The following is a 14,005-nucleotide window of genomic DNA, read 5'->3' as shown; positions in this document are numbered from 1 at the left end:
AGTCTCAGAGGGATGACATCAGTACTGCATCAACCAGCACCATTGTTTAACAGACCTGAGTCCTGAGGGGAGACAAAGCCCTGTTTTACCAACAGCAGCAAAAGGAGACAACAGCTCTGCCAGCCATTACCAGGGTTTTGCTGTCTTAAGAGCTCCTTCTCTCAGATGGAAGTCTCCACCTGCCATTCAGAAGCACTTTTAAGTCACCTTAGGCCTAAACACTGCAATTGTATGGAAAGGTACTAAAGTTTCAGTGAGTCAGTCTCAGCACAGGGATACAAAACCATCACCACATGCCCTCCCCAGCAACAGCACATTACACCTGCACCTCACTAGCAGCAATCATGTCAACCAAATGATGCATGTATTTCACCCATAACTATGAACACAAAAATCAAATTAGGTCCTGAAATGACCTAAGGCACCTGAAAGGACTGCAATCAGTGAAGTCTCCCTATTGCACAGCCAGTAAGAATAGACATCTCCTGCAAATGTTACAGCCCTGAGAACACACTTGACCCTCCAGGCATCAATGTTTTCATTTTTGACTGTACAGCTATGAGCCTTTGCCAAAAGGAGAAGCTCATCTCTCCCTGCTGTAGACAGAGAAACAACACTGACACACAGATAGATGAATGCTAGGAGGGCAACAGGATCCACTTCATTTTATCTGGGGCAATCTTTCAGCCATATAATGAAATAAAAATCTCTTGGGGACCTTAGATCAAAATGTTTTTTGGTCTAGCAACCACAATTCCCCCTCAGGCTCCACGTGGGTTATGGGTTTAATCTCATCTTCCTGCAAGCACACCATCAGGAGCAGGGCCACCCTTGACTCCATCAGCTGCTCCTTGGCTGCAGGCTTAGGCCAAGCAGAACTCAGCTGTGTATGCCTACTAGGGCTCAAATGCTGGGAATGCAAGTGGAACACACAACCAAGGTAATCTAGAGAAAGATAATTCACGACCAGTGTTACCCCCCCACCCCCCACCTCAAATGCATCAGTGACAAGCACCCAGACTTTTCCCAATGGAAGAGTGACTGTATGCCCTTTATCTTTACCCTTTACTCTGCACAAACTGTAGAAATTTCTGTACCTGAATCTAAGGTTATTGATATCACTGTGAACAGAGATGTCTTCCACAAAAGTAACCACAATGCTAATACTGTATAGCAGGATGGAGGTCTGAACTGGGCACCTGTTACTTAATGTAACTTTCTGAAGTCAGATTTAACTTTCTGGATTTTTTTCTTATGGCCGGTGCTGATGGTTACCAAAAGCATAAAGCTTAACATGTAATCCACATGAGAAGGAAGCCTCTCCTCCATCCCTCACACTGTCCTCACACTGTTTCCTTTCAGGGCATTTATATAAGATAAACACAAAACAGCTCCCTCAGTTGCAGTGACTTGAGACACAGAAAGCAGGAAAATCCAAAGATCTCAGTGAGGTGTTATCATTTGTCTCTTCTATATACTACTTTTCAGAGCAAATGTTCTTTTAAAGCACTCCCTGTCCCTGCCTATGAAGAAGAAGATACTATCTTCAGCTATGGAAGTATCCAGGTTTCTTTTTGAAAGTCAGGATGTGATATAGAATATTATTAAATACTATACAAACAACTACTCTTTAATTCCACAAGTCTTCCATTCACCACTGCTTGCACCCAAAGCAAGTCTGTAGCTCCACATGTGCAGTTGTGTAAGCCCAATGTGCAGTTACACATCCACTCCTCCTCGTAAGGGCTGCCAGCAAATTTGTGAAAATAGAGATGCCAACTACATACCTGCCTTCCTACAAGAGAAAAGGCACAGGGTCTCACACCTGTCAAGATATTGAATTCATTAATTTTTAATAATCACAGGCTTTCACTGGATCTCCTCCATACTTCTTAATTGGGCATTTGTGTATGTTCTTAATAGTGACAGAGGCAGTCACTCAGCTCTCACTGTTGGGTCACTGCCAGCAATCTTCCACCAGGCAAGCTGGGAAGGTGTTGTATGTTAAGAAGTGGCAGGAAAGTCAGGGAAATCAGTTTGACTGTGTGCATTTTCAACACATCAGTGCTAGGAAATGTGAAGGATCCATATGCTAGTAAAGCATATACCAGTGCTAGTAAAGTAGAGAATCCAAACTTCACCTCCCACCCCTTCTTGCTCACTGCACATCGTGATGGCAGTTACCTCACTTGGATGCTTTATATGGCTCCATATTTCCCACCATTCAGGTTAAAGGCTGAGCTCCCTGTACATTACCCCGAGCTCTTTTGTGTCACTAACACGATGTCATTGATGTCATCGCTGTAACAATCAACCCTGAAGCACAACACAATGATTGTTTCTCCAACCCACATTCACACCACATTTGTTCCACCAGGCTTGAAAATGAGAGGATGAGGCAGGCTAGGCTTTCCTGCTCAGTAGGTTTTTGCTCCAATCTAATTAAAAACATTGAGCAATTCACTGAAGTTCCTAGAGAACTGCATGTGTACCACACTTTAAGCTTGAGTGCATTCTTTTTTTAAATACACTCCCCAAATGGAGGGGTTTCCTCAGAAGTTTCTTTGTGATATTATACTGAAACTGCTGATCCAGAAAAGCTGAGCTGCTTCTGAGCTATCTTGGTCTTGTTGTTATTGCTAATGGTTTCTTCTTCATCTGAAAGCTAACAAGGAAAGCCACTGCTGGTTCTCTGACATGCAGAGAAGTGACAGTACAGCTGACTAGAAACAGGCAGCTGTGGTCACCTTGGTCTGAAACTGGGTCAGAGATGCCAGCCCACAGTTATATGGGAGAAATACTCATGTAATATTGGGGATTCAGAGGCTGAGGACAAGATCATCCTTTTCTTGCTGGTAGAACTCAGGTAATACAGCTTTACCAGCTCTGAAAAGGCAGCTTCCTCACAACAAAAGGCATCTTTCATGTACAGTTTTCAGTAACTTTTGCTCATTTCTGGGAAGTGTCAGGGAACCTGTGTGAACAGCCAAGCCAAACCCTGCACTGCTACACTACCTTAATCCAAAAGAGAGCCATCAATGGGAGATTGCCACTACTGTGCATTACATTGCTGCTTGTGGGAGAATGTGTGCTGATGGAAGGCCAGCCCAGCTCCAAACACTGTTAAGACCACTGGACAAGCTCAATGAGAAAGACTACAGAGTCTAAACGTATTCTGCTTGTAACTCCATCCCTGATACTGAAAACAGACCTTGTGCCAGCTAAAGTCACTTTGACCTGGGGAACTGCAGCAGAGCATGTCATGCACAATATCAGCGACATTCTTGCCATCAAACAAGTGCCAAAGGATCCTTCAGACCAGCTAGCTATGACATCACCAGCTTCCAAACTCAGACTTTTTCAGGAACCGTCCCTAAATGCCTTGAAAAATGCCTGTCCTCATCTCCAAAAAGAAGAGTGCCCTTAAGCTGTACTGCCGAGAATAAATTCCTTCAGGGTTGTAACAACCAATTAAGGGATATGAAGCAATTACTTTTATATCCATACAAATGAAACTCCTCCAAGGCAATTAACAATCTCGTATCATCTACTGTTGAATTTGTTGAAACCATATGCTGTACGCTGTCTCCTCCCCCAACTTTCCCACAATTTTAAGCAGTTTGTTTTAGCAAATGTAATGAAACCTACCTATTCAAGAGAAATAATAGATGTGTGAACATTATCTGAGTATTTTTAAATGTCCTTTTTAATTTTAAATATAATTTCATTTGAGATTTTGCAGCTTTCATTTCTGTTAATAAATTATCATTCCTTCTTTACAAGTGATGAGCCAGTATGTCATGTAATTTCTTTCGTCTAAATAGACTAAGACTTTGATCTAATACAAGCTCTTGCTGGGAGTAGAGAGACTTTCTGTCTAATTTAGTTACAAAAAAATATTCAATTAAACTTGGGAGTTTAATTCATTTAGTTATGAAAATTAGGTGAACTCAATAAGGTTTGATTTGCCTTAAGGAAAGAAAAAAAAAAAGAATGAAAGAAAGGAGAAGAATATCTGAAAGGGAAACAAATATGAATGGAGAACAAAAGCAGCTTTTCCTGCTCATGTTGAAAGGTGGATAATATGAAGAGTCTGAGAACCATTTTGTTACCTAGATAATGCACAACCACAATGAGTTCATGCAAATAACATATCCAAGAGATACACCAACAGCTGGTATTAACATCCATGTAGGTGATAACTGAGTCCACCACAATCAAGAGAGGTCTGATTCTTCACAACAGGATTACACCATCCACACACACCTCCATCTCCATTCAAGGAAAAAGACAAGTATCTGACTCATGTTTCAAAGGCAGAACAGGGCACCATGGATGTCTCTGGCAGAGCAGCTTTGCAGGCAGCACTCACCATTTTTGCAGATGGGGCAGCACTGGTCAGGCTCGTACACGGGATCCACGCACTCGGTCTGGGGACAGGCTGACACCGTGCACAGCACCTCGCCATTGGCCTCGCAGCGACACCTCTCGCACGGAGAAACCTGGAACACAAACCCAGGCACCTTCAGCTCCGCCGCTCAAGGCTCTCCTGGAGCGTGCAGTGCTCCCCTCTCACCTGCAATGCTCTTTCCTACACGTCTTTCTCCCGCTCCACTCTAAAACAAATGGGTTTTGTGGCCTAAATAATGCAGAGAGCAAGACTGGGCTCCTGCAATGTTATAGAAGCACAGCTGGAAAAGGTTCCAAAACAAAACAGGTTCTTGTCTGAACCTACACACCAAATGGGAAAGTCGGAGGGATGTTGAAAACAACAACAGTCAAGACTTTTAATACAAATTAAACAAAAATTACCTCACTGAACTTCTAATGAACTTCCTGAAAATTAAGTTCATAATCTAGTTTAGTTCTATTAGAGGTTCAAAAAGAATTTGGAGGAAAAAAAATGTATTTTAAGAAGAAAAGTTTTGCTAAATGAAGTTTGAAAATTCTTTTAACAGAAATCCTTACTGTAATTTTTTCAGGTTTGAAAGTATTTTGGTAGCAGAAAGTTAACATTTTATTGAAAATTGTATTTTTCAAAGAGAAGTCAAGAAAAAACCCCATCCTTTTGAATTCAGGTATTTTCCATAGGTTAATTGGTTTTGGACAATTCTTCTAATATTTGTAACTTTCTGAAAGAAAGTTGAAATTCAAAGAAAGGGGTGAAGGAAAATACAGGTAATCCTTTATACCTAGCAAAATGTTACTGAGTTTGAAGAACGCTTACAGAATAGGAATACCATGAGATAGTTACTTGAAAGACCTACTTCAAAAAAATTAATTCCCAACAAAAGAGTAGCAAGACTCTCTTTAGTAAAAAATGGACTTTGAAATGTCTGCATCTGCCACATGTACAATTCCAGCTGTCCTCCTCACCATTCCTGACCAGGCATATCTCACCTGCATTGCTGATATCCTCATACCACACAAGATGGAGGGAAGCAAGGGTGTGAAGAGCAATAAATGCTATACTGTAAATCTCATTGCTGCACTCCAAAAAACCACATGGGTACCCATGATGATGAAAATGCAGCTGAACGTTATTATTAGTGAGCCTCTAAATCTAAAATCTGTGCAGATTACTGATTTACTTAAGGAGGACATTGTTCTTTTTATGGAATGTTTTTCATTCCAGATTCCACCTGATGCAGACAATCCCTCATTTCACTTCTCCAATAAGAGAAGAAAAAACGAAAATCTAAAGAAGAAAATAATTATTCACATTGAAGAATCACCCAGATGTCTAACTTGCAGATCATCTGCTTCTTTTCCCTATTTTTTGGGCAGCCTACCACATTTTTTCCTCAAATCCATTCTCTGCTTGCTTGCCTCTCACATCCTTCTCACTTCCAAAGTTCAAACATGCTGATGCTTGCAAAGCATCATCTCCAACTAAATGCTCATTCATGCTTTGCTACTTCCCTTCCCACCTGCCAAGGCTGTTATTCGCTTATGCACTCAGATATCGCTCACGCCCTTCCCTCTGCTTAGAAAGCCTAAATAGGGTCTCCTGCTGTGTTGCTTTCTGCTTTTATTACTATTATTTATTTCAGGTTTCCTTTGCTGGCTACTCACTTTGCATTTTCTCTTTGCTTTACACTCTACCAATGACAACACCACGCATATGTTTAGGAAATCCCACACACAGGCTGACAGTCCAGTGCAGAAGATCTTTATTGCAGACTTTGGGACAGCTTTGTCCTGTAATTGTTTTTAAACAATCACATTCACTTCCAGAGGCGGAGTGTCAGCACATGAGGAGGTTTCTGATCCAATGCTCAGAGTTGAAAGGCTCAGGTATTTCAAGTAATCACTTGAACCACATGTGAAGTTTTGAGTGTCAGCAAACCCGAACTCCTAAGTATTAAGTCAATAAGAAGAATCCCTCCTTCTAGAGTTATACCTAGAAACAACACTTACTAAATTATAAAAACATGGCTTTTAAGGAGGATTGATTTTTAAAATATTATTTTTAATATATAAATTTTATACAATATAATAATCCTACAATAACAATCCTACTTGAAAAAATACCAGCACTCAGTTCCAAAGATCAGGATGAACAAGGCAAATGTACAGCTTTAAATCAAATTTTACACTTTTTGCCATGACTTGGAAAAGATGAAAATTTGCCACTTATCAAAGCTGAATGAGATCAGTAGTTACTGCAACAGGCATTCATTAGTCCAGGACACTGCTTAGTAGCTGTGCCATTCAATATTGGAAGTGGCGTAAAAACTAGAGTATCTGATGACAATCAGGAAACAAGGCAAGATGTTATTCCTAAAATCTCTCCTCTGTAAAATTTAAGCATATTCTAATTATATAGGTTTACTAGATTTCCAAATTTGACAAAGGCTGAAATTCTCAGAAAAATAAGTCATGTACTATTGGTTGAGAAACAAAACTGATGTAATTCTTATCATAATGATGATTCATGATACACATTTCTGGCCTATACAGTGCACACACCTGAAGACTACATCTTTTGTGAACAGAGTGCTCTGTTAATGTGATACTATGAAGACACTTCTAGAGTAACAGGTCATAGAATTTCAGGGGAATACTTACAGTAGACTCTTGGTAAGTACTGTCATCTGTACAACCCACCAACCTGAGTAATGGCAGTGGGAAGGAGGGTATCCACGAGGTTATGTCTACAAAGCTCTTTTCAGGCATGCAAGTAAACCACAGTGGCTGCTAAAATGGTATCAGTGTCAGCCATTGTCTGTTCATCCTTGGACTAAACAACAGCACATTGCTTTTTACTGATCATCAGGATACAGCAGGAACTGTAGAAACCCCCCACTTTCTGCACCTTAATGGCAGCTTAGTACTTGGAGACAATTATCACTTGAGAGAGAGAGACAATAAGACAGTCCCTGTATGTAACAACAGCTAAATAAATCAGAATGAAAAGCCACATTTGGTCCTTCATTTCCCCTCCATACTCATGCAGTGCAAGCACATTCCCTGCAGTGCAGTTCCCAGTGGCAGTCATTGCAAGGAGCATCCCTCTTGTTCCTGTGGGGAATGACCAGCCCAGCAGCACTCACACTCAGCACTTCTGACATAACCAGGCTGGACTGGAAATAATATCAATCTCTCTCTGACAATTAATGATACCACATCTCCATGGTCTACAGATGAAGCTGTTAACTCTGTAGCAACAGCAGCAGCAGTTCTGGCTATGAAAAAACTGCAGGAAGACAACAAGAGGCAACAGAAGTCTTGTGTATTCACCAGGCAGCCATAAAACCTGTAGAAAATAGACTACAGATGGCAAAAAAACCCTAGCTCTTTAGAATTGTTTAAAGGGAAGTTTATGAGCAGAGGTATAGGAGTTGCAGGCACTGTAAAAGAGCAAATGCACTATTGTGCAAACTGCTTGTAAGCTGCTACATTTTCCACTGGTAGGGTGTGAAGAAGACTGTAGCTTAGTAAGGGTAGTAGGTCTATCCAGAAGCTTAATGTAAATTGTCATAATTAAGAAGCAACAAAAATTTGTAGTCTAAAGTTATTTGAGCTTCCCCTACCAAATGTCCAACTTTATTACAAACCAAATAGACATCAAAACAAAACCAACAAAAAGCTGGATTAATAACAGATATACAATCTACATTTGGTCCCTTAAGCCTTGAAAACACCTAAATTTAAAAAAAAAGAAAACCAGTCATAATCCCAAATTTATTTTCTTTTGTGCTGAAATTTTAACTAATATTTTCTTGCCACTGACATAACCCAGGAGAACATGAATGGGGTTACACTGATAATAATAAACATATCAGCCATGCTTTTACTCCTCTGTGCCTTCAAAATACCACTGATCTTTCAAAACTCATTTGAGTTTGTTGACTTCCAGATTTCCAAGTAACTTACCCACAAAACAAATACCACTTGTGGTAGCAAGGAAATTCTAAAAGACACAAAGCAACAGGTTTCAAAATTACAGGTCTTTTCCAAAACATTGCACTTCTGAAGATAATTCCTCATTCTCGTAAGACTTTATACAACAGCCTTCATTTTCAAATTTTACTTGGAAGATTTGGACCACGTGCTTTAGAAATCTTCAGCTTCAGAGCAGAACTTTAATACCCATTGCATTTCACCAAATAAAGATTTTGCTATGAGTTCCACTAATATGGACGTTGTGATCACACTGCTATTCTGCACCACAGTACCCACAGGTGACCAGAGTGGTGCTGATGGAAACATCTTTATGAGACTCCATCCTTTCCCTATACTCAAGTTGTGTGTTGTGCTGACATCCACGTCCTTTTTGAAAACACAAAAATACATGCATACATGCACACGCAAACAAAGCCTGAAGGATGGACTGCAAATCAAAGAAGAAACATGTGAAACCTCAAATCCCCTGTCACACTCAGCTTCTGGCTCCAGTCAGGGCAATTCTTTGCCATGCCAAGCCGTATAGGAATTTTATGTAAGCAGACTCACAAACTTGCATGCATAATTAGACATCTATACATAAATGTTTGTTCAAAAAAATGTCACTTAAATGTTAGGAGGTCACCTTTTTCTTCCTTCAATCATGTCTGGTACTCTTTGCCACAAATATAGGGGCAGATGCAGAGAAAAATCACATCACTATCCATTTATAGCTCCTTCCCTGATCTTAATCAAGAGATTGCATGTTAGTAACCTAAGACCATCAAGTTTAAACTCTCAAAATCACCTTTGAAACTGTTGCTTGCATTTTGCAATTGCTTCCACTGAGCAGCAGCAACCTGACTACATCTGCACCTTGTGTTGCCAGACAACTCCACTGATTGCAGTGGCCTGGGCAAACAGCTGCACTTACAGCTTGTGCTCACAATATTGGAACCAGCACTGAATCTCAACTAAAAAACAAGGTTCCCACATAGGAAAATAATCAGGCTGCAGTTCCACTGCCTAATTGCATCAATAGCTTTCCTTGCTTGTACTGAGCAGACATCCCTTCTCACTTGTTTCCAAAGCCAGGTAAAACAAAGCAGTAATGTTTCATTAGAGGAAGATATGAAGCCAAGGGCTAAAAGCTGAATGGAGTTAAAAAGAAAGCTGAAAACCAAATTCTTTTCAGGACATTTCTATAAATGTCACTGTTCAACACTATTTTTACCAAGGCTGTCAATCATATTCAAATGTACCAGGGAACATTGAGGTTCTACACTTACTACACATTTAACACAGTATTTTAGGCTTGCTTTACAGCCATTACTACAACACCACTACAGAAAAAGGCTAAGAAATAGAAATCCGTAGAAGAGGGTGAATGAAAAGCAGGGAGAAGCCTTTAAAACACAAACCTATGGAGAAGGTGTGGAGAAGCTTCATCTTTTGGCCACTCCTCAAGAATTAAGTTTGCTGGGAAAGAAAGGATCTCAAAAGCCATCTCTGAAAAGGTCACACCAACTAGCTGCTGTTAAGGCAGTTGCTCCCTCTGAAGTAGAAAACTTCACCCTGAAGTTGAATGTAACCTTTGAGGATTACATGGAAATAGGGAGGATGATACAATGTTTTCTGCCATACATTGCAATTCACCAGTGCTCTGCCCATTATTGCCTAAGGAGAGCAAATGACAATGCTCTTTATTATTATGGAGAAAGTAGCTCAGCTTTGTTATTTATTTTCTCTTAAACTGAAGAACATGGAAAGACATTATGAACAAAAGCTACGTTTTCAGGAATGTGCAAATACCAGAGAGCAAAGGTGACAACTTACTTTTAGCCTTCAAAAATTCACTTTCTATTTCTCCACCCTGAGAGGGGCTCAGCTTCCAGAACCTTGAATTATATTTCATACTCCCCTCAATATATCCAGCATGAAATTCTCCAGTCTATTCAGAAATGGGTTTTGGAACAGCCCTGTATCTAACAGTCACTCACAGGAAATTTCACAAGCCAATCTAAGAGCCTGCTCACAGGTCTCAACCACAATAAAACACTAAATGGAAAAAGACAAGGTAAACAACCAGAAAACTGGCCCCAACTGCAAAACTTTTGAGTGCACTGTAACATCCTGCATTTTCAATGATATCAACCTTGTACAGTAATGCTAAAAAGACCACAGCCTGAAAGGATTTCCCTGAACATGAAGCTTTTCAAGTCCTTTCTTTAGGTATCACTGCAATCAAGACTGCAAACTATGCTGTTATTAAAAAGACCTCTAGTAATTCACAGAAAGCAAACATTAGGCAATATTGGCAGCACTACCTAAACAGTTAATAAGGAAAAAGAAATGACTGTTAAAAAAGAAGGGATCATCACAAACTGATTACTAGAAATAGAGGTCAGCCCACAAAATCCTGCTTGATCCCTGCAAGGCAGAAGTTTAACAGTTAATAGTTAAATAAGGAAACAGATGTACTGCTGAAAATTTTCACAAAATCCATAACACCACTGAGCAGCACTCTTCCAAGTAGCATTTTTTATTGTAAATACCAAAGGAATTAATAAAGATCAGCACCTTCACTTAAAAATGTGAGAGTACCATAGAGCAAGAAAGGTCATGTTTAAGGGGAATATTTTACAGGACTGCAGACGTAATATTAACACAAAAAGGTGAAGAGGAGGGGGAGACACGGAACTCCCCCTGAGAAAACAGTTTAAGACCATAATACCACTTTAAAGAGAAAAAGAAAGAGAAAAACCCACAAAAAGACTTTTGGCTTCATTCCTTACCATGAACTCCTCCAGGGTCTGGTAGGTTTTCCCTCGGAACTCGCAGTAGTTCTTCCTCTCCTTGCACTGCGGACAGCACTGCGTGGTGTCCACATGGATGCAGCGAGGGTGGAGCCTGGGGCACTCGGGCTGGATACATAGCGGGCCCTCCTCGGTGCAGAGGCACGGGCAGGCCGAGGGGCCCGGCGCGAACTTCTCGCCGATGGCGTAGACGAAGCCGCTCTCGTCCACGCAGCCCTTGCCGCGGTAGTCCGGGTACGCGTACTCCTCCGGGGGCTCGGCAGTGGCGCTCGCAACAGAGGCTGGCAGAGAGGAATCTTCAGCCACCTGAGGTTCCTCGGGAGCAGCATCCCTCTGCTCTTGCACTTGAATGCTCCCGGATTTACTGCTTGTCCCCTGGCTGCTCCAAGCCTGCTTTTGCTTAGTCCAAGACTCCTTGTTCGAGTAGTTCCTGTTTCCTTTGCTCTTCCAGTCCCTGCCACCCTCCTCCCTCCCGCTCCTGCCGATCTCATTCATTTTCCCTGGACCCGTCTGGCTGTCCCTTGTAGACGTGTGATCTCTCTTTTCCTGGCTCGCCTTTATCTCCTGTTTGTCTTGAGCCTTGGCCAGTTTTTGTACGGGAACGGTGGAGCTACAGAGGGCAACCATGAGGCAGCAGGTTACGAGAAGAGAACTAGAGAAAGCTCCAATTGCCATTGCAGTAGAGCTGGGCATCACCTACTGCATCCCACAGGGGACACTGCATTCACATCGGAGGGAAGCGCTTCGTAAAGCCACAGTCCCTAGGAAAAGAAGGATTAGGAATACTTCAGCTTCTGCACTTCTTCCCCCCCGCACCCCGCCTCGCCTCCACCGATGCAACATCTCAAACAATATGCAACCTGCCTCGGTAGTTTATGCAAAAGGCAAACAGCCTGATGCTGCATCCCTCCTCCTCCTCCCCCGCTCTGCCAACTCTTATAAATAGCAGGGCTCTGGACACGGACCGGGCGTCTTCGGCTCCGAGAGCACCGCGCACAACTCCGGGAATCCGCGCTGGCAAAGGCAGGGGCAGGCAAAACTCAGAGCGCTTGGGGGGTTATTTTTAACTTTCAAATGACAACATGTGAAGAGGACGGTCGCCCGACGAAGTAAATGGAGCTCCCCAAAATCCAGCAGGGTCCGGAACAGAAATTACCCAGCTCAGTGCTATTCACTGTCTGCACACACGATGATTTTTATTAACATCTTATTCAGTCCGAAGTACGCTGGTTTGGGTTCTGTTTAAATACCTACCAGCGAGCACGTTTCTGTAACAGACAACTAAAACCAAGCAGACCAAAGCGAGCAAAGACAAACTAGCTCCCTTCCGAACTACCCGAACCAGCACACAACACCACCTCTTCCTCGCCCGTGTTCCAAAGGCAAGGCAGAGCGGCTCCGAGTTTCAGCAGCCGAGGCTCATTTAACCCACATCCTCCAGGAGTTAGGCAGCGCTCCCGGCTCCTCTCCCTGAAACACTGCACACCAAATCAGGGAAAAAACCCCCAAAACCCCAAACCAAAATACGTACACTACTCCGGCCACGAGAAGCAATGCCGCTGCAGCCTCCCGGCACGACCCCACCTCCGCGGTACCGCTCCCCAAAGCCATTTAGAAGCCTCTGTCTCTCTCTCTAGCCGCCCGCCTGGCCGGCTCTCGGCGATGGCATCGCGGGGCACAGCGCTCCGCCCGGCCCGGCCGCTGCAGGGGAGCCGGGGCTCCGCGCCGCCCGCCCAAACTTTCCGGAGGGCCGGGCAGCGCCGCCCGACCCCTCCCGGTGCAGCTGTGAGGGAGCCGGGCCAGCCCCTTCCCCAGCCCGGCCGGCTCCCCCATGGCCCGGCGCCTCCGTGCCTCCCTCCCTCCGCCGTACCTGCGCTGGCGCCGCGCTCAGCCCCGGCGGCGGCTCGGCCCGGCTCTGCTCTGCCCGCGCCCGGCTCCCATGGCGGGGCTGCGGGCGGGCGGCCGGGGCGGCTTGGGCTTGTTGCTGCCCGCTGGGCTCCGCAGAGCTGCCGAGCCCGCAGCGCGGCGCGGCGGCCGCAGGCGGTGCGGCCCCGCCGCCCCGGGGACGGGCTCCGCCGCGGGCCTGCCGCTCTCACATGGCGGCCGGGCGCCCCGGGGCCGGCGGGCAGGACGGGCGCTCCCTGCCGCTGTCCGCGCCGCGGGTGCGGGCGGGCGCAGGGCGGGGACGCGGAGCCCGCCGGGGGGCGGCAGAGCAGCGGCCCAGCCCGGCCCTGCCAACGCCGGGGTGTGCGGGGCGGGGGCAGCCCCAGCCCGCTCTGCCGCAGGGCCGCGCTCCGGGAGGGAAAGCGGGGCAAGGCGGGCACGCTGGGGGCCGGCCCCCGAAACTTTTGGCGGTGTTGGGGGCGTCGGTTCGGGACGCAAGCTGCGCGCTGCAGCCCCGTACGGCTTTGGGCGCTCTCTCCGCGGTGAGCGGGACGCGGCCCCGCTGCCGGACACACCTGCGGACCCGCCCCGGGCGCGGGCAGGAGCGGCTGAGCAGCGTTTATTCGTGTGCCCGCCTGATGCTGCCCGCACCGCAGCATCGCGCAGCGCTGCGCCTCAGCGCTCCCCCGCCAGCCTGCCCTAGCAGCAAAGTGGTCCGTGGTTTACGAGTTGAAATACCTACTTGTGCTTTTGCATGGCTGATGGACAGTTCTGAAGTTAAATATAGTTGCGGTTTTCTCCTTTATACTTCTTTGATACAAAAAGAAAAAAAGGACAGCGTGGTCTGTTATGAAATGACTGCTGCAGGAGTATTGGGACAGAAATACACAAGAAAAGCTAGAGTTACTTTTGTTCAG

At 44.7% G+C, this 14,005-nt stretch overlaps 1 protein-coding gene across 5 annotated transcripts in view; it reads right to left on the bottom strand.

Annotated features, from left to right (window-relative positions):
- VWC2 (von Willebrand factor C domain containing 2) overlaps nucleotides 1-12,874 on the bottom strand; it is a 65,362-nt gene extending 52,488 nt beyond the window's left edge. For 4 of the 5 annotated variants that reach the window (XR_012581366.1, XR_012581370.1, XR_012581371.1 and 1 more), the window contains exons 1-2: nucleotides 11,184-11,897; nucleotides 4,373-4,502 (exon numbers count right to left, since the gene is read on the bottom strand). Coding sequence is in view for 1 of the 5 variants with exons in the window: in XM_005484258.4 (XP_005484315.1) it covers nucleotides 4,373-4,502; nucleotides 11,184-11,897 (844 nt within the window). In the remaining 4 variants the exon portion in view is untranslated. Of the gene's footprint in view, nucleotides 1-4,372; nucleotides 4,503-11,183; nucleotides 11,966-12,735 lie in introns of those variants that run through there. The other variant, XM_005484258.4, reaches the window with a different exon arrangement.
- Between the last annotated feature and the right edge of the window lie 1,131 nt (nucleotides 12,875-14,005).

The sequence above is a fragment of the Zonotrichia albicollis genome, chromosome 1 (genome assembly GCF_047830755.1).
Source record: "Zonotrichia albicollis isolate bZonAlb1 chromosome 1, bZonAlb1.hap1, whole genome shotgun sequence".
Lineage (NCBI taxonomy): Eukaryota > Metazoa > Chordata > Aves > Passeriformes > Passerellidae > Zonotrichia > Zonotrichia albicollis.
This window is presented reverse-complemented; position numbering and strand designations above follow the sequence as displayed.